The sequence below is a fragment of the Macaca nemestrina genome, chromosome 6 (genome assembly GCF_043159975.1).
Source record: "Macaca nemestrina isolate mMacNem1 chromosome 6, mMacNem.hap1, whole genome shotgun sequence".
Lineage (NCBI taxonomy): Eukaryota > Metazoa > Chordata > Mammalia > Primates > Cercopithecidae > Macaca > Macaca nemestrina.
In genome coordinates, this window is record NC_092130.1 from 100,563,822 (window position 1) to 100,588,351 (window position 24,530).

The 24,530-nt window shown below is 44.8% G+C and overlaps 1 protein-coding gene across 2 annotated transcripts in view; it reads right to left on the minus strand.

Annotated features, from left to right (window-relative positions):
- Nucleotides 1–23,475, minus strand: part of LOC105475120 (IQ motif containing GTPase activating protein 2) — a 310,678-nt gene extending 287,203 nt beyond the window's left edge. The window contains exon 1 of one of the 2 annotated variants that reach the window (XM_011730127.3): nt 23,169–23,475. In XM_011730127.3, coding sequence (XP_011728429.1) covers nt 23,169–23,214 — 46 coding nt within the window. In that variant the 5' untranslated portion in view covers nt 23,215–23,475. The remainder of the gene's footprint in view (nt 1–23,168) is intronic. The other variant, XM_024790772.2, reaches the window with a different exon arrangement.
- Between the last annotated feature and the right edge of the window lie 1,055 nt (nt 23,476–24,530).

A 24,530-nucleotide genomic window follows, 5' to 3' on the forward strand; every position in this document is an offset into this window, starting at 1 on the left:
GGATGATGATTTATACTGTAACCTTTCTTCTGGGGCACACTGTTCCCAGGGAGAACAAAGCTCCAGGCCTGGCATGCTTTTGCAGAGCACATTAAGCCACAGACCTTAACGTGAAACTGATGTGCAATTATGTCTAATTTGGCCCTTGCTGGTGATGTGCCAGCTGACCGAAATTCTGCTCACTGAAAATGACTGGATGCCGATGAAGGGAAACCCAGAACTGCGCAAATACATTCTAATCCTGTTGACTTGAGAGCATCAAGACTGAGGATACTGGCACAGACCATGGGAAAACCTGCTCTGAAACTGATCCATGAAGTTAGTACCCAAGAATTTCCACTTCAGACTGAGTCTATCCTCCAGTTTCTAACCCCAGTACGCACAAACAACTCACATTTCTGTGTGGTACGCACGCACTGACCCATGAGGCACAAGTGGTGTTATGGAGCTCAGAGGCTCAGGTAAAACATAACCGAAAAGCAAGGCCAGCAAAATGATCACTGGCCATTCATCCCATCAACACTGCCTACCTGGGACCTACTAGCCCACATTAGTCAAGTCCAAGCAGATGAGAACTTCATCTCTCATAATCAGAAGGAATAATATGAGAACTAATGTGGGTTTTTTTATTCTTTTGCTTATAATACTTACAAGTCTCTCTGGGAAAAATGAAGACTACAGAACAGGAAACATCATTCTGTCTAAAACAACTGTTAACAATTTGACACATTTCCTTCCAGTCCTTTCCCTGTACTATTTAGGTTCTAACTTCCCTATAGTGTATCTTGCCTTTTTGCTTCATGAATAAGCGTTTCTCCCTGTCATTATAAACCAATCAGTTTAAGTTGGGTCCGTTGTTCTCCAATGGCAACATTAACAGCTGTTTGCTATTCAGACTTCCAAAGTTTATGTATAACAGAAGGTAGTAAATAAAGAGGATGGAGAAGAAAAAGGAAATCAAGCAATAACATTTTAATGAAGAATCTCTCTCCCAGAATAGTGGTCACCAGTGTTATGAGTGTTGAACTGATCCTCAGTCCTGCTGGAACCACTAGAGAGGGCAGCCCCCCGACTTAACTGAGCTAGCATAGTCTCCAGATGGATTAAGCGAATGCAGGGAAAGAAACAGCAAGAAAGGCAGGGGGTTAGAGTCCCGCAGGAGATAAAGAAAGCTGAGGAGGCAGGAGCAGGAAAGGTCTGACTGTGGATGCCTCTCAGTGTCTCCAGAATCCTTGCTTCTCATGGCAATGCAGACCCTCCATGTGCTGTGCTCTCCTTTCCCTAATCAATCCTGCATGCATGTGCGCATTAAGGCCAGGCCTGGGCACAGCCTGTCTCCTCTTCACAGAATGCCTCCTCCTCCTCTCACTGGGCACTCTCTCTGTGACAGTGCTTTATATTTGCTGTTCCATTTTGTCCTAATAATGCCATCAGGCAGGTACTACAATTTCATTACTTCAGGTCACAGGAGAGGAAACCAGAGCTAAGCGTTAGCAAATGACAGAGCCAGAGTCCAGCTCTGGGCCACTGGGCCATGTCGCCTATCAGAAAATCAGCTCCCTGAGGACAGAGAGGAGCCCAACCACTCGCTTGTCCAATGAACACGTTATATCTCATGTTCTTCCTAAAAATATTTGAGGAGGTTTACAAAAATAGATCTGTTAGGGCCAGGCATGGTGGCTCACACCTGTAATACCAGCATTTTGGGAGGCCTAGGCAGGTGGATCACCTGAGGTCAGGAGTTTGAGACCAGCCTGACCAACACGGTGAAACCCCACCTCTACTAAAAATACAAAATTGGCCAGTTGTGGTGGCACATGCCTGTAATCCCAACTACTTAGGAGGCTGAGGCAGGAGAATCACTTGAACCACGGAGGCGGAGGTTGTAGTGAGCCAAGATCGTGCCATTGCACTCCAGCCTGGGCAACAAGCAAAGCTTTGTCTAAAAAAAAAAAAAAAAAAAAAAAAAAATCTGTTAGGGAAAAAAAGGTTTATAAATAAAAGAAATTTTAAAATTGAGTAAAGGGAAAATAAAAGTAGACAAGGACAATGAAGGCAGAGGGGGATAAACACACTGAAAACAATGTTTAAGCCCCTCACGAATTCTACAGCTCAGTCCCAAATTTGGGTCTCTGTTTTTGATTACCCAAGGCAAAAACCAGAAAGTGGATATTCATAACTGAGTTATGGATTTATCTCAGAAAGTCCTGTTGCTATAGAAATTATGTTAAGAACAATATATATCTCTGCCATCCTGCCTGATTAAAGAGCTTCTAAATGAGCCTATTTTCTGTTTAACTGTTGGCTAAATCTACAGGTGCTACAATATAAACGTGGTAGAAAATTGCTCTATAAAGGATTCCATGCTTCCCCCATCCCTATCCAGAATGTGCTGAATACACTTTAAATCACCGAGAGACAGTGTAAATTATCATCATGAGTTACTTTCTTCTGAACAGTGATACTCTTACTGTGCTGTCTCTCACTAGGTCAGTGCCCACCATGGCTTCATGTGCCTTTTGATACTTCTAAATCCTTTCTTGCATATCTGCTATTTCTGCACTCTTCCCACTCTTTCTTCTTCATCTGTTTTTGTGATGACTTCTCAGCTTTAATGATGACCAAGCACTATTTTTCTTTTTTTGAGATGAAGTCTTGCTCTATTGCCCAGGTTAGAGTGCAGTGGCACGATCTCAGCTCACTGCAACCTCTACCTCCTAAGTTCAAGCAATTCTCCTGCCTCAGCCTCCTGAGTAGCTGGGATTACAGGCACCCACCACTGCACCTGACTAATTTTTGTATTTTTAGTAGAAACGAGGTTTCACCACCTTGGCCAGGTTGGTCTCGAACTCCTGAACTCGTGATCCACCCACCTAGGCCTCCCAAAGTGCTGGGATTACAGGCATGAGCCACCGAACCCAGCCAACCAAATACCACTTTAACAGCAGGTACCAGCCAACCCCAATAACTCACAGCTTCTTCCCTGGCAATGTACATTGCTGTTCATGATTAGACAGTCACTGTGCCAAAAAATTTAGAATGTCTAAAATTTTCCAAATTTAATGGCTATACTGAGTTGATTAGCGGTAATTTTTTATGGCAGGAACAAACAGGAAACAAATAAAATGGATAAATCCTTTACTGAGAAGACAGAGTACCAAGTAGCCAAAAGCTGTCTTTCTAGCTTGTATTCAACAGGCATGATACGCACAAAACCTGGCGTAGCATTGCCTGGTTCATTCTGCCACTTACTAGCTGCACCTTGGGCAAGTTACTTAATGTTTCTGCACCTCAGTTTTCCCACCTATAAAATGGGGATAACATTACCAACCTCAGAGTTTAGTTACAAGGATTAAATTGGACAATTCTTACAAAGTGCTTAAAACAGCACCTGGCATATAGAAGCATCATATGTGTTTGTTACTATCCGCACCATTTGAGATTAACCTGGCAGAAAGTGTAGAAGCCGGTCCCCACTTCTTAAGAGCTGTGTGTACATGCCTCCTTCTCACAGACCTGTCCTCGCCTACCAGACATGAAGCACAATCCCCCCAGATTGCACAAGGGAGCCAGAGACAGACCAGAGACTCAGGGTTAAGATCAGGATTTTCCACTGAAGTAGGATTGTCTGCGTTTCAAAATTTACTAGGCTCTCCTGCACAGCCAGCATTTCTCTTGTTAAATAATCCTGGGAACTCCACACGGAGTACTTAGCACAAGCTCCAAACTAATCATTATGAGACAACCACTTGGTTGCATGGAGTTAAACTGTTGTTTTTATAATTCTTGGCTAATTTCCAATGAAGGAGTGGAAGAATGATCAGCCTTCAAAAACAGCTGCCTGCGGAGTCCTGGATCTACCTCAGTCAAAGCACAGTGAAGTCAGACTCCTCGGAACACACTTGCTTAATCTGGACCCTGTGGCCTCAGCAATCTCTAAACATTACCAACACTCACTCTTAGGAAATACATAGCTTCTGCTTACTTTAAAGCCACAGTTATGCTAGAGCTCTCACATGCCCCTGCTATGTTTTGCTCCAGTTAAGAACACCATTCTAGAGCCTCCAGGTCAGTCTCATCTAAAGACAGTTAAATAGATGCCACCTCCCATAAAAGAGTAATAACTCATTTAAAAATACCAGTTTCTGGTTTATTGGGATTGTCTAAACACCTTTAAAATCAACGGGAAATATTATTTTATTATTAATAGCTTGCACTGAATGAATGCTTTCTATGTGCCAGGCACCAAGCACATAGATTAGCTTATTTCAATCAATAATTACCATTATTATCCCCATTTTATAGCTAAACAACATGAGCTAGGGAAGTTAAGACCTTGCTCAAGATCACACAGTATTTGGATGAGCCAGGTTAACAAAACAATATTCTATTTTGAAAATCCCATATGCCCCAAGAGGCAGCCTGTTACTTTGTTTTACACTATTTATGCAGGCCAAAGGCAACTTGTTGCCTACGCACTATTTAAGTTAACAATCAAAAACTTCAAAAATTCTAAAAAGTTGTGATTAATGTAAATGAAAAACTGTAACCCTTGTCCTGCATATCTGAGATCACACCTGAGGTCACAAAGAAGTAAATTTTGCCACAGCTAGGTTTTTTTTTTGAGACAGGGTGTCACCCAGGCTGGAGTGCAGTGACACTATCATGGCTCACTGCAGCCTCAACTTCTGGGGCTCAAGTGATCCTCCCATCTCAGCCTCCCAAATAGCTGGGACTATATAGGCACACACCACCACGACCAGCTAATTTTTTTTTTTTTTTTTTTTTTGCAGAGACAGGGTTTTGCTGTGTTGCCTAGGCTGATCTCCAACTCCTGGCCTCAAGTGATCCTCCTGCCTCAGCCTCCCAAAGTGCTGGGATTACAGGCATGAGCCATTGCACCCAGCTGCCACAGCTAGACTTTATACCCATTGCTCTTTATCTTGTGTAAAGAAAAGATGAATTTACACATGACCTCCCAGGAGGCAATCCAAACAGGAGTCTAAAGGCTGGCATTCTAATTGGCTTCTTCCTTCAAGTCATGGATACTTTTCTTCAAAGTGTTCTTCAATTTACTCCATTAAAAAGTGATAGGTATACAATTCCTCCAAAAATTAAACAGAATTACCATAGGATCTGGCAATCCCACTTCCGGGTATATACCCAAAACTAAAGCAAAGGCTCAAACAGATATTTGTACACCCATGTTCGCCATAGCAGCACTCACAATAGCCAAAAAGTGGAAATAACCCAAGTATCAATCAATGAATGAATGGATAAATAAAATGTGGCCTGTACATACAATGGGATATTATTCAGCCTTAAAAAAGAAGTACGGACACATGTTACAACATGGTTGAACCCTGAAGACATGCTAAGTGAAATAAGCCAGGTATAAAAGAACAAATACCGTATAATTCCCCTTACATGAGGTACCTGGAGCAGTCAAATTCATAGAAATGGAAAGTAGAATGGTGGTTACCTGGTACTGGGAGGAGACAGAATGGGAGTTATTATTTAATGCGTATGGAGTTTCAGTTTGGGAAGATAAAAAAGTTCCAGAGGCTGGGCACGGTGTCTCATGCCTGTAATCCCAGCCCTTTGGGAGGCCAAGGCGGACGGGTCACGAGGTCAGAAGTTTGAGACCAGCCTGGCCAACATAGTGAAACCCCGTCTATACTAAAAATGCAAAAAATTAGCTGGGCGTGGTGGCAGGCACCTGTAATCCCAGCTACTTGGGAGGCTGAGGCAGGAGAATCGCTTGAACCCAGGAGGCAGAGATTGCAGTAAGCCAAAATCATGCCATTGCACTCCAGCACGGGCGACAGTATGAGACTCCGTCTCAAAAAAAAAAAAAAAAAGTTCCAGAGATGGATCATGATGATGGTTACACAACAATGTGAATGTACTTAATGCCATAAAACTGTCCACTGAAAAATGGTAAGAAAGATAATTTTATGTGTATTTATCACAACAAAACACATACAAATAAAGTAGGGTGGATTTAATTAATTCAATTAATTTCAAACATTGGCTGCACATTGGAATCTCCTAGGGAGGTTTTTAAAAATATCTATTCATCACCAGTAGTGGGAGGGTGGACACAGGTCCCTGATGTGATGCACCTGGCAGAAACAGGCCTGGACTCCTCAGAGGATTCAGGGTCATTGCATTGAGAGGGAGGTGGGACCACTGTTCCAGTCTGGGGAAGGCCTTGAGGAATAACAGCCAAAGGCAATGTGAGACACTTACCTGGGTCCTAAAACATGGCTATAAAGCATAGCAGGGGAAATCATAGTGTGGAATTTATATTGAACAATGGAACTGAACACACAGTAATGGTAACACTGAGGATGAGGCTGGAGAGAAGAATGTCCTTCTCAGTATGTGAGATGTGTGCTGAAGGACTTAGGGGTGAGCCATCCCAGTGTCTGTAGATGGAATGGTGTGGCAAGATGTCAACAGGTGGTAAAGCTGAGTGAAGGGAATGGATGTTCATTGTATCCTTCTTTGAGGTTTTGAGAGCTTGAAAATGTTTAAAATACAACAAAACAAAAAAAAAAAAAAGAAAGAAAGAAAAGAAAAGAAAAACAAAGCAAAATAATACCCTAGTAAGGACAGGCATGGTGGCTCACACCTGTAATCTCAGCACTTTGGGAGGCTGAGGTGGGAGATCACTTGAGATCAGGAGTTCGAGACCAGCCTGGCCAACATGGAGAATCACTTGAACCTGGGAGGCGGAGGTTGCAATGAGCTGAGACCATGCCACTGTACTCCAGCCTGGGCAACAGAGTGAAACTCCATCAAAACAAAACAAGACAAAAAACCATAGTGAGACCCTATCTCAACCAAAAAAAAAATTTTTTTAAATTAGCCAGGTGTGGTGAGCATGCCTGGAGTGCTAGCTACTTGGGAGCATAGCTTGAGCCCAGGAGTTCGAGGCTGAAGTGAGCCAAGATCATGCCAATGTACTCCAGCCTGGAAAACAGAGCCAGACCCTGTCAAATAAATAAATAAATAAGTTTAAAATAAAAACACCTATGCCAGAATATTCTATCCCCCAAATAAACAGAGAATGGTGACGACATCCAGGGAACATGCATTTCTTGGTAAAGCTCCCCTGGAGTTTCCAGTGGGTAACCAGGTTGACAACTATTACGATCTCTAATCCAAGATGGGATATTATGCTGGCGTGGATCATAGTTAAGGACGTGTAATCAACCTGGGAGGCTGGCGGGCTGTTGACACCCAGCAGCCCTAAGAAACCTTCTCAAGCATTAAGTGACCCCAGTCACACTATCTTCCACACTCACCCCCCTACTTTTCCTAAGAATAAGCCATAAGCTTTATAAAGAGAGGATCTCTGTCATCAGATTAGGAGACAGAATTGCCTTCCCAAGCTTTATCCTCCAGTGTTAAAAATACAGGTGTCCCCTCCCTCGCACAGTAGTTTTCCTTGATGAAATACAGCATGGGTCTCAAAGAAACTACTCTTAAAGTCTTTTCAATTTAGAGTTTTTTTTTTTTTTTTTTTTTTTTTTAGATGGAGTCTGACTCTGTCACCCAGGCTAGAGTACACTGGCACGATTACAGCTCACTGCAGCCTGGACTTCCTGGACTCAAGTGCTCCTCCTGGGCCAGCCTCCCGAGTAGCTGACAGCACAGGTGCATGCCACCATGCCAGCTAATTTTTAAAATTTTTTGTAGAAACGGAGTCTTCTGACATTGCCCAGGCTGGCCTCAAACTCCTTGGCTCAAGCAATCCTCCCGTCTCTGCCTCCCAAAGTACTGGGATTACAAGCATAAGCCACCGGGTCCAGCCTCAATTCAGAGATTCTTACTATTAGCTTCTGTTTTCAAAATTCACATTTCCTAGTAAAAGAAATGCTAAGATGGACAAGAAAGAATCTGGCTAAAAATCATATATTAGGATTCAAAAAAGTTAATCTCTAAGATATTATTACCAAAATGCAAAATGTTGCCTTTCAAGCTGAAGGAGAAAGGAAAATCTCTCTTTTTTTTTTTTTTTTTTTTGAGATGGAGTCTCGCTCTGTTGCCCAGGCTAGAGTGCAACGGTGCAATCTCAGCTCACTGCAACCTCCACCTCCCAGGTTCAAGCGATTCTCCTGCCTCACCCTCCTGAGTAGCTGGGATTACAGGCGCATGCCACCATCCCTGGCTAATATTTGTATTTTTAGTAGAGACGGGGTTTCACCACGTTGGTCAGGCTGGTCTTGAACTCCTGACCTCATGATCTGCCTGCCTCGGCCTCCCAAATCCCTGGGATTACAGGCATGAGCCACCGCGCCCAGCCAGGAAAATCTCATTTCAAACACCATTTCAAAAAAAGCACATAAAAGCCAGGCACAATGGCTCACGCCTGTAATCCCAGCACTTTAGGAGGCTGAGGGAGGTGGATCACTTGAGCTCAGGAGTTCAAGACCAGCCTGGGCAACATGGCGAAACCCCATCTCCTACTAAAAATACAAAAATTAGCTGGGCATAGTGGAACACACCTGTAATCCCAGGTATTTGGAAGACTGAGGCGGGAGAATGGCCCGAGCCTGGAAGGCAAAGGTTGCAGTGAGCCAAGATCGCACCACTGCACTCCAGCCTGTGACAGAGTCAGACTCTGTCTCAAAAAATAAATAAATAGGCCAGGCATGGTGGCTTACGCCTGTAATCCCAGCACTTTGGGAGGCCGAGGTGAGTGGATCACTTGAGGTAAGGAGTCTGAGATCTGCCTGACCAAGATGGTGAAACCTCATCTCTATTAAAAATATAAAAATCAGCGTGGTAGCAGACGCCTGTAACCTCAGCTACATGGGAGGCTGAGGCAGCAGAATCATTTGGACCTGGGAGGCGGAGGTACAGTAAGCCGAGATCCTGCCACTGCACTCCAGCCTCAGTGACAGAGGAAGACTTCATTTCAAAAATAATTAATTATTTATTTATTTTAAAACATATGTCACAAAGCTACTATAGCATTGCCTTTGAGGTAATGATTAAATGATAAACCCGTTTGAACACTAATAAGACTTCACCAGTGAATTATTCAAATAAGTGGCAAATCCCTTCCCACCATATATACACACACCTTGAACAGTTTTCTCAGCAATCCTCCATACCTCACCCCCTTTTGAGGTAGAGGAAATAGAAACTCATTTTTCAAAAGTAGAAAGAAGCTCAGACCAGACTGGGCAACATGGCAAGACTGTCTCTACAAAAAAATCTTTTTTTAAATTAGCTAGGCATAGCGGTGCATGCCTGTGGTCCCATCTACTCAGGAGGCTGAGGTAGGAGGATCACTTGAGCCCAGGAGGTAGAGGCTGCAGTGAGCTGTGATGATGCCACGACACTCCATCCTGGGTGACAGAGTAAGATCCCTGTTTCTAAAAATAAAAAAGAGCTCAGGCCAGGTACGTTGGCTCACACCTGTAATCCCAGCACTTTGGGAGGCCGAGGTGGGCAGATCATCAAGGTCAGGAATTTGAGACCAGCCTGGCCAATATGGTGAAACCCTGTCTCTACTAATAATACAAAAATTAGCCAGGCACGGTGGCACACACCTGTGGTCCCAGCTACTTGGGAGGCTGAGGCAGAAGAATCGCTTGAACACGGGAGGCGGAGGCTGCAGTAAGCCGAGATCATGCTACTGCACTCCAGCCTGGGCGACAGAGTGAGTCTCCGTCTCAAAAAAAAAAAAAAGCTCGAAGAAGTTACACCCAATATCACACAGTAAGTGGCACCTCAGTCTAAGTCCTCAGATGCTAGATGCAGGTCTTGCTATCACAGTGCTTCTCGTCTCTCATTGATCTAGGGTGATAGTACTTCCATGGCTACCTCTGTTTTACAGCATAATGCTGGGGCCAGTGGCAGCTTCCAAGATGCTAAACAAGACTAATCTATCTTGTTTTGCCTGTATACTGCTCACAAATGTTTTCCTTCCAATTTGAGTGACTAAGGTAGCAAATGCATTCTCCAGCTGAGAGACACTCCAAAGCTTCCTATTATTTTATACAGGCTGTGATCACATTTGACCCCTGAAGGCATTTGGTCATGAACCCTGTGTAAATTCCACCTTACACATGGCATCTAGCACCTCCTGTTGAATGAAGGAATGGTCATGAGTGGTTCACCTCTTCACAGGCTCTTCAGAGTTCACTTTGTGAGTCAACAGAACAATCCACTTTTATGTCACAACCTTTATTTCCCCATGGACACTAGTTGATTTATTACTACCTTTTACAGATCTGCTTCCTGCACACTTCCCTTTCACGTTTTTTTTTTTTTTTTTTTTTTAAGACAGTCACTCTCTGTTGCCCAGGCTGGAGTGCAGTGGCGTGATCTCGGCTTACTGCAACCTCCACCTCCTGGGTTCAAGGGATTCTCTCGCCTCAGCCTCCGGATTAGCTGGGATTACAGGCACATGCCACCATGCCCAGCTAATAGTTTTTGTATTTTTAGTAGAGACAGGGTTTCACTACATTGGCCAGGTTGGTCTTGAAATCCTGGCCTCCAGTGATCTGCCTGCCTCAGCCTCCCAAAGTGGTGGGATTACAGGCAGGAGCCACTGTGCCCAGCCCCTTTCACAAATTATTAACTACAATGGCTTAACAACTATAGAGTCCTGGGCCTCTTAACATTTCTGTCCCTCATTCTCTATGCATGTACACACATACACACTTGGAAAATTAGATAGCCATTGAATCCTTCCAATAATAACAGATCTATCTTCCAGACTAATTTTCATAAGGCAGAGTTTGTAGCTAAAGAGAACTTTGTATCTTGAGCAGAAAAGGGTAACTGTTATAATTTTTCCAACTTAACTTTTATAGTCTAACTATAAAAATATGTATAGCTGAAAATTTGAGGAAGAAGAAAAAATATTAATCACAAAATATCTCATTACCTACACAGAATCACTGCTGACATGTTGACCTATGTACCAGACAGTGGGGTTACAGCATTGACCAAAAGATACAGTCCCGACTCCTCGTAGATTTTATTGCTGTTCTATTTTGTCCACATTATTCTCAGAGTAATAAATGTAGAACCTGATCTTTCAAAAACACACATTTGCTTTATTTTTTCAAAGGGTAATACAGCATATAGTGAAAACTATTTCAAATCATATTCCCACTCCTGCCCCCAGTCCCTCTTCCCAAAGACAACTTCTAAAAAGATATTTGCACAACCTTCTAGAAATATTCACATGTCCAGAGGTTGAGGATGTCCCTCCCTGTTTGGTTTGTCTTACTTGTCCTACTTAGCAGAGAAAGGTACACATTTCCAGAGATATCAAAGCTACAACACAGCAGCACATTATAAGCTCCATTTCTTTCTCAGAGTTCCCCTAATCCAATGTGAAAAGTTACAGGCAGAGTCCACAATGAAGAGGAATAAGCAAGCACAATCCTCCAAACTGTTAGCCAATTCAAACTAATAGCAAAGATTAGACTGGAGAACTGAGGAAGAAAGCTTTGAGACTATCGCCAGAATCAGTGCCAAAGCAGGGAAGGGCCTCATGTGACCCTGGCTCCCATGGAGGAAAAAAATTATCTTTATATATTCATTTTTTACTTTCTTTTTATAGAAACAGGGTCTTGCTATGTTGCCCAGGTGGTCTTGAATTCCTGGCCTTAAGCAATCCTCCTGCCTTAGCCTCCCAAAGTGCTGGGATTAAAGGCTTGAGCCACCATGCCCGGCCTTATATGTTCTTTACAAATAAATGTATCCTTGTTTCTTGTGGAAAATAAAATTCATTAGTAGAGAATAGAATGAGAGCAAAAGCATGTTTGTATTAGCTCCATAACTACCATTTCTTGGACAAACTTCCTAAGAGTTCAACATGCAGCGAGGCTCTGGTGGGCTGCCTTACTAGATCTGAGAAGCACAGTTTAGGGGGCAGGAGAATGGGGAGTCATATTTCATGAGGCTGACTATGCGACTATCTTACCAGGCCCCTCATCCCACCCTAAGAAGCCTGCTTTGTGTAGGACTAGGGCAAAGAACAGAAAAGTGACAATCTCAAGGACCAAGACTGGCTGATTACAATGGTCCCCTTTGGGGAGGTGATGAATAATAGAGGGATTATTAGCAAATATTTATATGAAAAGTGCTAGAATTTTTTTAAAAATTGGGCACATGAGTTGCAGTGCAGGTTTTCGATTCCTAATGGCTCCAACATTCCAGTTAGTCCTCTCAGTTGAGCTTCATTGAGCTTATGAACACAAAACTTCATTAACTTTGTAGAGCCAGTGAGGCCTGGAGGGACGTTAGATGAACCCCGTGTACAAAGTGTACTTCCTCTTCCTCACCTCCCTTCTAAACTCCCGCAGGACTGGGTTGACCACAAGATTGGCTGACCCTGGCAGCTAAGTCAAACTCTACATTCTGAAGCAAGCATAAAGATTAAAACACATTTCAAGTAGCTCCTTCCCATCTAGATAGCATTATAAACCCTCAGGTTTTTAAACAAGCAACAGCAGCAGCAATGACCAACTTCAGCTTGGAAGCCTAAATGAAATAAGAAAATGCTTGGTAACTTCAGAGTACACTTCTAAGACCGCCTGCAAGATGGCAAAATATGCAAAACAGAAGCCCAAATGTTCTCCCCATATCAGCTGCATCTGGAAACAATAGAACATATTAGTTTTTTAAGTATACAGACACAAGGATTAATTTGGTCCCCACCCAAATTGATAGATTGAAGTATTTACATATAGATAACTTAAGAATTTTCCCATTCTCAAGAGAAAATAGGGCTAGGGTTGGGCGTGGTGGCCTACGCCTGTAATCCCAGCACTTTGGGAGGCCAAGGCGGGCGGATAACCTGAGGTCAGGAGTTCAAGATCAGCCTGACTAATATAATATGGTGAAACCCCATCTCTACTAAAAATATAAAAAATAGCCTGGTGTGGTGGCATGTGCCTGTAGTCCCAGCTACTCCGGAGGTTGAGACAGGAGAACTGCTTGAACCTGGGAGGTGGAGGTTGCAGTGAGCCGAGATCGTACCACTGCACTCCAGCCTAGGTGACAGAGCAAGACTCCATCGCAGAAAAAAAAAAAGACAAAAGAAAATAGGGCTAGGATTTTAAATCCACTTTCTGTTAAAGTGAAAAAGAACGGGCAAGGAGGTAAGGAAGGATACAGACCAAGGGGCAGCGGAAATGAGGGGGGTTCTCCCATCACCATCCCTGCCCTTTAGGTGTTGACTCCATGGGAGCACACTCTGAGCAAGTACGTTTCCATCTTATTAAATCATTTAGTCCTTTGAGGATGCATTTTCCACCTACATTTTACAGATGAGGAAACTGAGGCCCAGAGAAATTAAAACAACTTGCCCAAGTTCCACAGGGGATGGAAGCAAATCTAAACTCAACATTTAATGTTTGCATGGCATCTGAAAGCTGCCGAGATGATCTTTAATTAGACAGATAATAGAAATAAATTCCTCATTTAGACAAACAATATAGTATAGACATGTTATGCAAAACCTGTCATAACAGCAAATATTTACTCAGTATCTTCTAAGTGCCAGGGTACCAAGCTGCTGGCTAGATACTGAACCTAAGCATAAGTACGTGATATATATGTTGCTTCAATTACATGCAAATCAAGTCTACTTACTTGGAGACAACTCTGGGATATGCATTAACATTACTTAAGACTGAATTCAGGCCGGGCGCAGTAGCTCACGCCTGTAATCCCAGCACTTTGGGAGGCCAAGACGGGTGGATCACGAGGTCAGGAGATTCAGACCATCCTGGCCAACACACGGTGAAACCCCGCCTCTACTAAAAATACAAAAAATTAGCCGGGCGTGGTGGCCGGTGCCTGTAGTCCCAGCTCCTCAGGAGGCTGAGGCAGGAGAATGGCGTGAACCCGGAAGGCGGAGATTGCAGTGAGCCGAGATCGTGCCACTGCACTTCAGCCCAGGTGACAGAGCGAGACTCCGTCTCAAAAAAAAAAAAAAAAAGACTGAATTCATATTGCCAGTAAAATACAAGAACTGAGACAAAATTATCAGGAACTATGCCAGGCATGGTGGTACACACCTGTAGTCACAGCTACTCAGGAGGTTAAGGTGGGAGGATCACTTGAGCCCAAGAGTTTAAGTCCAGCTTGAGCAAACATAGTGAGATCCTATCTCTTAAAAAAAAAATTATCAAGAAATAAACTACCCTAACTAAAAAAAAAAAATAATTAAAATGTCTTCCTTCAGAGATTTAGTAGTAATAGAGAAAGAACAACCAATCAGAAATCTTCTTTTGGGAAAGCCCAAGCAATAAACAATAAAAACGTCCTCCTGTCTTTTACCGATAGTAAAATAAACAGATTGGTAGTTTCCCTGCAATTTGGGAATGACCTGGGTGCACTTATGTCTATCAAATAATATCTCTGCTAACATATTCAACAGTTCTAAAAATTGTGAATGAATAAATGAATGAATGAAAAACACTTTAAGGTGTCCTAGAAGGAAAAAGAAAAAAAATGGAGGAGGATATCTATGAATTCTTACTGTCCAGCTCCCCACCTCCCACCCCCAGGGAGTAAAAGCCCAGAATTTCCAGGCTTAGAGTTCCCTTTCTTACACAAAAAGGTTCCCTGTTCACTCAGCCTTCCCAATGGCTCCTAAAAGCCTCACTTCCAGCTGAAATCCCTGGAAAGCTAACCTTGCTTTATCTCTAGTCAGTGGAGATTTTAAACTTTTCCATTTGTTTTAGTCTGTTTTGTGCTGCTATAACAGAATACCTGAGACTGGGTCATTTATGAGGAACAGAAATCTGTTTCCGCACAGTTCTGGAGGATAGGATGTCCAAAGTTGAGGGGCCTGCATCTGGTGAGGGCCTTCTTACTGCACCGTAACATGGCAAAAGGCATCGCATGGGTGAAAGAGAGAAAAGGAGGCTGGCCTCATCCTTCTACTGAACTCACAATAACAACATTAACCCATTCACGAGGACAGAACTCTGGTGGCCTAATCGCTACTCGTTAGGCTCCACCTCCCAATACTACTGCATTGGGGATTACGTTCCAACACATGAACTTTGGGGAATACATTCAAACCACAGCACCTTCCAAATCACATTTGTTTCCCAGAAGAAAAGAAAAGCAAACTCAAAGCCATACCAAAATTAATTCTATAAAATAAACATGAACCTGTAAAGTAATCAAGGCCTGGGTTAGTATGTGGTTTACAAATCAAACATTCAAGAGATACTGTAAATAAAGAGTTCCATAACATACCCATGTGTTTTCACTTACTTTACAAAAACTTGCAAGCACTGTGAAGAGTAACTATGTATCAGAAATGCCCCTTTACCCTTCTGATGCCCTAGTGCATCAGAATCAACTGCAGGGCCTGTTAAAACTCAGATTGCCGGCCCCGCCGCAGAGTTTCTGATTTAGCAGGTCTGAGTGGGGCCTGGGCATCTGCCTTTCCAACAAGTTCTCAGGAGATGCTCCGCTGCTGCTGCTGCTGCTGCTGCTGCTCCAGAGACTGCTCTTTGAAAACCACTGCATTTACTAAATAAACAGCTGTCAGCTCCTCTTAGGCACCTTGGCAAGAAGAAGTCATACATAATATGCAATTATAAAACTAAAGGACGGTCCAATTAGAGCTTAGTAAAATCCCACAGAAAGTCTAAGTGAAAGTTCCTCAGGCAATTGCCAATGAATTGGAAACACAGTCTAAGTCATTCTTCAACAAAACTGGGATGCTGGACATTGCAGGACCGTAAATCAGTGAAATCTGAAAGGTCAACATTGGCACAATTAATGGAGAGAATGAGAGAAAATGAGGTGGGAGAAACCCTACCCCCTAGAGAATTCAGTTGTCAAGATCCTTGTGCTGCTCTAAGCAGGACTCGTTTCCTTACCTGTTCTCAGAGAATTCACCTATCCTCGGCAAAACTCTCTGGCAAAGCTGTTCATCCAAAAGACATGGCCAAACCCAGAAGCATAGGGAAGAGGCCACTGAGCAGCCAGCAGAGAGGGCACCAAATGCTCACATCCCTACGTCTCACCACACCTGCCTCCCCTGTCACTCACTTCACTGGGCACTCACCCATGTCTCTAATGAAAAGTTCGGGGTGTTTTTTTGTTTGTTTGTTTTTTGTTTTTTTAAAAAAAACCATCTCAAAGAACAAGAAGACACATGAGTGAGGAGTTGCATCAGGTGACTCTCCTCAGGACAACTCCAATTGTCCTTTATTGCCTATATAAATAGAAGATTCCACAGTACAAATATACTAGCATGAGTTTCAGGTTTTCCTCTGACCTTCCTCAAAGTCATTTCAAATCCACAACTTTCATGAAGCCCTCCCGTTGCCCCCATCCAAATCCATCCTTCTCATATCTTCTCTTCCACAGAACTTTTGGAAGGGCACTAAAAGTATAAGCATTTTTACTTGTCACCCAGATTCTCTGGTAAGCTGTCAGCAGCTAAGTGGTGTTTCATTCATCACAATATTTTGCTAGTATTAGGTGCTCAATTAATTGAAACAATTACAACTTGTTTAGCACTATGTGCCAGGAACCACATCAGCCACCTCTATAGATATATCATTTCCACACACCCTCTCAAGGTACAGGAGAAAACCCCAAGGCTACTGAGGCAGGCAATGGAAGTCAGAATTCAAACCCACCTCTATTCAACTCCAAAGCTTTTGCCATTTTATCAACACCATACTGCCTCTCAAGAGAGAAAAATAAAATAGAGCAGTAAGGTGACAAAGTATAAGCTCACAGGTCGGCCACACTACTGCAAGTTTCTACTTGATTTCTCAACAATCCCAGACTTTAAGGTATGGGCAGTGTATGCAATAAAGTAGGTTTTACAGATTATCCTATTTGCAATCACTGGGGCACATGTCACTATATTATTATGGAAAAGCCTTTCACTTCAGCGCCTCACAGTAAGAGATGGGATGTTTCTAAGTACACAGAAAATCTTTGATGAAGCTTGGATGTACTCTATAAAAAGCCCATGTAAGGCTGGGCACGGTGGCTCGTGCCTGTAATAGCAGCACTTTGGGAAGCTGAGGAAGGCAGACCATTTGATCTCAGGAGTTCGAGACCAGCCTGGCCAATGTGATGAAAACCCATCTCTACCAAAAATACAAAAATTAGCCGGGCATGGTGGTACATGCCTATAATCCCAGCTACTCAGGAGGGTGAAGCACGAGAATTGCTAGAACCTGGGAGGCAGAGGTTGCAGTGAGCTGAGATCATGCCACTGCACTCTAGCCTGGGTGACAGAGCAAGACTCTGTCTGGGAAGAAAAAGAAAAAAAAAAAGCCCATGTATTCTATGCTGTTTCTTGGGGTGGGGGGCGCGGAATTCAGCAGCGAAATCAACTTTATGCGTCTATTTATAAATGAGCACACTATGTAATGGCCACAAGCTTTTTGGCATTTTTTGTTTTGTTTTGTTTTAGAGATGGGGGTCTCATTTGGCGCGGTGGCTCATGCCTGTAATCCTAGCACTTTGGGAGGCTGAGCCGGGCGGGTCACTTGAGGTAGGAAGTTTGAGACCAGCCTGACCACCACGGTGAAACCCCATCTCTACTAAAACATACAAAAATTAGCTGGGTGTGGTGGTGCATGCCTGTAGTCCCAGCTACTTGGGAGGCTGAGGTGGGAGAATCACCTGAACCTGGGAGGGAGAGGTTGCAGTGAGCCTAGATCTCACCACTGCACTTCAGCCTGGGCAACATAGTGGAACTCCATCTCAAAACTAAATAAATAAACAAAAAAGAAAGATTGGGTTCAGGCAGGGGGGTGGGGGGTGCAGCGCAGATCTCACTATGTTGCCTAGGCTGGAGAGCTGTGGCTATTCACAGGTATAATCACAGGTGTGATCCTCCTGCCTTAGCCTCCCAAGTAGCTGTAACTACAGGTGTACACCACCACATCCAGCATAAATAGCTAGAGGTTTCTATATCTTGAGAGAATCGTGACAAACTCCTGAAACACATAGAAGGGGTGAACATTTATGATTCAGGGGCAGCCAACTGGCAACAGTCAATGGGGAAAGGCTCCAGGATCTGACAGTGCTGCTTCCAAGTTCCCCTGCCACCAGCTAGCACGGTGGCCTTGACACAATACCAGGGGTTTCAGCTTCTTTGTGAAATGGAAAACCACTGGCCCTCTCAAAGGCCATAATGAGCTGATGATAACAGTAACACACAAAAAACACCCAGCCCTTGGTAAGTTCACAAACATTTGTTGCATATCCCATATTAAACTGCCTGCCCTGTAGGACTTACCTGACCCTATCAAATCAGACGTTGAGTGGCCTTTGTTTCTCTTTTAGTTACCATGAAGACATGGTAAGCATTAGATCTGTTTGTATACTAGCCTTTTTTTTTTTTTTTTTGAGATAGAGTCTCGCTCTGTCGCCCAGGCTGGAGTGCAGTGGTGTGATCTTGGCTTATTGCAACCCTACCTTCTGGGTTCAAGGCTTTCCCCTGCTTGGGATTCCCCTATTTGGGATTCTCCTGCCTCAGCCTCCCAAGTAGCTGGGATTACAGGCGTGAGCCACATGCCCAGCTTTTAAATAGAAGGGGTTATTAAAAAGCTTGTGTAGTGAGAGGGTAGACGGCAATAGTAAGTCATTGGCTCCCTAGAGAAAAAGGAGTTAACTAACACCCCAAATAACACTAAATTCTAAAACAAACTCAGTATTAGAAGCTTAAACTCTCCTAAACAAGTCATTCTGGCTAACAGCATGTGTAATTAAAGTTAAAAGCATACTAAAATAACACTTTAGCTGTTGACCTTAAAGATCCTTTTGAAAAGCTCAACCAAAACATCAGCATATGAGGGAGCAGCTTGACTTTTTGTCTACTGAAGACAGCATCACAAGATAAGGCTGTATATACCCTTCTGTGGTTCAAATGAAAGCACTGATAGGATGTTACAGCTGAGCTATGCTAAATACAGACTTATTCAATCCCCTTTTACACAACTACGTTTAACTACTTCAGAACTTAAATTTCATCTCAGATTGGTCATTGTAGATGGATAACTTTAGTTGCACTGACCACCCCAAAACTCCAATCTCCAGGTAACTTAGTAACATCACCATTCAGACAAGAGCAGAGAGCAGTACTCAAAAGCTCACAGTATCAGGCCAGGTGTGGTGGCTCACATCTGTAATCCCAGCACTTTGGGGGGCTGAGGAGGGAGGATTGCTTGAGCCCAGGAGCTGGAGACCAGCCTGGGCAACATGGCAAAACCCCATCTCTACAAAAAAATATAGAAATTAGCTGGGTGTGGTGATGTGTACCTGTAGTACCAGCTACTCAGGAGGGTGAGGTGGGAGGACAGCCTGAGGCTGGGAAGTTTGAGGCTGCAGGGAGCCATGCACTCCAGCCTGGGTGAGAGAGCAAGATCCTGCCTCAAAATAAATAAATAAATAAAAAATAAAAAAATGCTCGACCAGAATCTTTCTCAACTCCCCCTTCCCCGCCCCCACAACATGCTGGACTTAGGTTGCACTTTTTAAAAGAAGCAAACAGTGAAACATCGATCCCCATTTTTTTGAACAATGTATCTCATGAAAGGAAGTCTCTAAATCTTGTAAAGGGTAGAAAACCACAGTTCTTGCCTATGCAATCATTAGAGACCCACTGTAGTCACTTAAGTGTTGATTGTGTTATCAGTGGTAAGTGAAGTCATCTGCCTAGTCACAAACCCCTCTTTTGCTCTCGCTGGTGTTTTTAACTCTCAAGTAACTGGAACAAAACTTACGACAGATCATGGCAGCAATGTGTTTTCAGAATTAATTTGGCAGATACAGCATAATCCATTACAACAACACAAGTTATTTGCAAATCACACCTAAGCATAAGTGTCATCTTAATTTGGTTGAGTATAGAAAAATACTATATATACAATATATAGTATATACTATGTCTATGTCTGCATTAGTTTAAACAGCTCCCTACTATCACTTCCTTCTTCCACCTCTTCCCTTCAGAATTGTGTTACTGAATTGTTTCAGCTTTGTTTGTAGTATTAACATTATACAAAAATAACTTTACAGATTGCAGGAAGATGTGGCCAACAATAGCGGAAATTAAACAGAAAATAGTCTATTTGGCCGGGCGCGGTGGCTCAAGCCTGTAATCCCAGCACTTTGGGAGGCCGAGACGGGCGGATCACGAAGTCAGGAGATCGAGACCATCCTGGGTAACACGGTGAAACCCCGTCTCTACTAAAAAATACAAAAAACTAGCCGGGCGAGGTGGCGGGTGCCTGTAGTCCCAGCTACTCGGGAGGCTGAGGCAGGAGAATGGCGTAAACCCGGGAGGCGGAGCTTGCAGTGAGCTGAGATCCGGCCACTGCACTCCAGCCTGGGCGACAGAGCAAGACTCTGTCTCAAAAAAAAAAAAAAAAGAAAAAGAAAATAGTCTATTTAATTTCAATCCAGCGCTCCTGTGTGCAAATCAGGGAGACTTCAGCAATCTTGCATCTGTCAGAAACCTGAGAAGAGTCAGAGGTCTCATGGAGAACTCATTAAGAAATCCCTCAAGTACAATTTATTATGTGGCCTTCTACAGACACTCAGCCTGGTACAGAGGAGAAAGACCATAACAGCCTGAGCTGAATTAATTTAGTTACTTTGTATAAGAACTACTGAATTAAATGATGATTCAAGTAGGTAGGAGAGAGAGCATGTTGAACAGAAGCTCAGACCCAAAATAAGCAATAGATGGCTTAATTCAAACTACCAAAAACTTGTGTTTAAAGCCCAGTCTCAAACATCTTATACTCAGAACGTTCAGCACTAGAACTGAAATTACAATGTATTGCTACTTTATTTTTAAATGCTAGGGATAACGCCCGTTATAATTTGAGGTTTTACTGAACCTGTACTTACCAAACCAATAAACAAGAAAAAGCACAGCCCTAAAACACAACAGAGCAAGGACAATCCTGTTTTCCTTCCCTAGCCTTCCCAAGAAGAACTCACAGCACTATTTTCAGTCTCATGTTGATAGGAGCTTCAGAAAGCCAACAACAACCAGAAATTACACTAACACACCAAATAGCCCTCTTCTGCATAAATAGGCAATGTTAGGTAATGCCTATTAACACCAAAATCTATTCTGCTAGATATCTGTTCTGAATACACTGAAAATACACCATTCATAAACCAAAATTATAAAAGTGTTCATTTTAATGACATAACTGTCACATTAAAGCCTTCATATTTCAGGGTGACAAGAAAGTCTGGAAACATAGGCAAATATTTTCCATTTTTGACAGTGTTAAGTGACCAATGAATGCCAGCACTTGATAAGCGGAGGGAAAGTAACCGGGAGTGATTCCAACAAGATGGCACCCACCCCCTTACACCATATTGGTGAGGAAAGCTGGATGAAGATTTCCAAAGAAAGCAGCCCTGTGAACTGGGCTTCAGGCTTGCCAGATCTGGACTCCCTCGATAGCTTCTTCTGGAGTGCACTTAAAACACAGATTTATTCCGTGAAAATCAAGCAGCATCACAGATGCACATGCAGGGACTGACAGAAATGCTGCATTCATGTACCACATTCACGGAAATTTTGCACTATCTATTGTTAATGAAGGCCGACATTAATCATGTGACAGCAAGAAATCATTTGCTTATGTAGATTCACCTAGTTTACAGAAGTTTGTGGTTATCTTACCATTTGACACAGTGAAGCCACCATATGTTCTGAGAGCTTGTCACATTAAAGTACTTCCATCAACCTAAGGTTGGCACTGCAAACACTGAATGAGAACAGCATTCCTCCTTGAACCCAATGGGTTCTGCTGTCTGTGTGGTTTACTAAAAGGCAAAAAGCTGGGTCCCACCTGAGGTTGGCACTGCAAACACTGAATGAGCACAGTGTTCCTCCTTGAACCCAAGAGGCTCTGCTGTCTGTGTGGTTTACCAAAAGGCAAAAAGCTGGGTCTCAGTCAACTGCTGAATGCATTAGAGTACAAAGGCTACAGCCCTCAGGCCGCCCCCTCACTGCAAGGGTAACACAGGAAAGATAACCTCCCATCTTCGACAGGCCAGCGGGGAGGAGGGGAAAGAACCTACACAAGTTGAGCAGCCCTTTTTCAGTTAAGCAAGTCAGTGGCCTTAAGCACCACCCAAAACCACACACACACACACACACACACACACACACACACACACACACACACACACAAAACACCCTGCTGAAGGTATCACCACCTTAACCCAAACCTGGTACCTCTGCCACCAAGGCCAGCAAAGATTAACCTGTGGTCTTCGGCCTTGGGTTCACTGACAGGGCCACCTTGGAGAGACAGCGGGCCAACTTTCTGTTTGTTTTAAAGGAAATGCTTCCTGGCACATGTTTAGGACTCTGAACTCTGCATATGAAGCCACGTGGTTAGTGTTAATCTGGCTCCATCCACTCACGAACGGCCAAAGCAACCTCTTTCCGAGGGCAGCCCTGGCTGGGTAATCGACACCATCTCGTTCAAGTCACGCGGGCTCCCACCGGATTCCCCGGAGCCTAGTGCCGCATCCTCTCCACACAGCAATCCTCCCATGCGAGGGGAGCGGGGAGGAAAGGGGTTCGGGGGTTTCAGCGAGGAGGGACACACACCTGTGAGGCCAATGGCTCTAGCGGCTCAGGTGAAGTCCGAGGGAGCGGGACAGGAGGAGACGCCCGCCCTTCCAGTCAAGCCGACTTTGCACTAGCAGAGTGCGCCGGCGCCCTACTTGTGATGCCCACCTGTAGCCACAGCAAACAAACTTTCCCCCCTTTCTGGGTTGGAAGAATCCGGTGCCTTACGCCACCCCCTGGCCCAAGCCGGTGGCGGCCCGGAGCTCCGCGGACTCCTCACCTGATACCCCTAAAACCCCAACCTGGTCTGTCCCAGAGCGCAACCCCCGCACTGCCCACCCACCCATTTGGGGTATGCAGAGTGGAGGGTCTGGGTTGCCAGCTGGATATTAGGAATGGGGGGCGCGGGGGGACGCGGTTCACTGCCCTTTGCAACTCCAGCTCCCAACTTTGCCAGCCGCGCAGCCGCTGCCTTCCAGTTCCCTCTGCGCCGCGCAACCGGCTCCCTCAGCTTCTCCTACGCCGTCCTCTGGGAGGGAGCTCCCCAAGGCCAGCCGGAACCCCGCGCGCCCGGCGCACTTACAGCCATAGCGGGGTCTCTGCAGCGACGGCAGCTCTTCGCGGGGCATCCTGCGAGGCTCCGGGGGCCCGCCCGGGGCGCGCCCCCCGCGGCTCCCCTCGCTGGCCAGGCTCGCGGGCTCTGCGCCCCGCCGGCGCGCTCGGATCCCGCCTCTCGCCGATTTCTCGGGGCCGCCCGAAGATCTGCGACCCGCTCCCTCGGTGCTCTCTCGCCAGCGCCAGCCGCGGCCGCCGCGTGCTGACACTGGAGTAAAAGTGAACTCTCCTCCCTCGCTCCCTGGCCGGCCGCCGCCGCCTCCCGCAGCAGGTTTCCTTTCTCCTCCAGCCAGGCCCCGTTATTCACCGCGGTGGGAGCGCGCGCCGAGACGCAGCGACCCCTACCGCGTACCGGCCGCAGCGCCCAGGCCGCGTGGACCCGCCCCTTCTCCCTCGGGGGAGAGGGAAGGGGCCGAGAGGGACGCTGGGCCGGGACCCCCTGCAGCTGGGGCCCCCGCACAGCTGGCGGCTTGGGGGTGGCGGCCGCCCCGCCTTATTTCTCGCTTCTGGAGCGTTTCGAGGGTGGAAGTGAACCAACGCGGAGAAGTGCAAGAAAAACCGCAGAAGTCACAGGCAGCCCTGCGTGTCCGGGGTGTTGCTCAGTTACTGAGGGACAAACAGCGCGGTTCCTTTTCCTCTGGGGAGATTTCACGTTGACTTTTGTTCGTCGTCTTCGTTTTTTTTTTTTTTTTTTTTTTTTTTTTTTTTTGCTTCGAAACTTGCTTCTGTCACTTTTTGTCTACAAAATAACAGGGTTCCCCTTATGACAAGAAACTTGAGTGTATGTGTGCTGGAGGAACAAGATAACCCAAGCAAGCACTCAAAACACAACTGCGAGTCATCCCCCTCCCTCCGATCACCTTGTGCCCGCCCCTGCCCCAATGTGCAGAGCCTTCGCTCAAGCCCAGCTGGGGTCGCAAGCCACAGAAACCTTTTCCGGCTAAGCTTTTAAGGAAATTAAACTGCATGTGGCTGTTTTGAAATTGGGGTTTTCATGCGGTCGCCAGGAGCTATTTTTCTCTTTGTGCCTCAGCGTGATAAAATCTGGAGGGAATGCGGGACGCTTCTGTATCTGTGCCCTCACCTGTTTGACAATTGTGAAATGTGTAGGTGACCCGATAACAGGAAAAACAAACTGAGGGAGGGCGATAAGAAATTATTTAGACCCGGGCGCGGCGGCTCACGCCTGTAATCCCAGCAGTTTGTGAAGCCGAGGCACAAGGATCCCTTGAGCCCAAGAATTCCAGACCAGCCTGGGCAACATAGCAAGACCCCCGTCTCTACAAAAAAAAAATGAAAACATAAAAATTAGCCGGGCATGGTGGGTGCG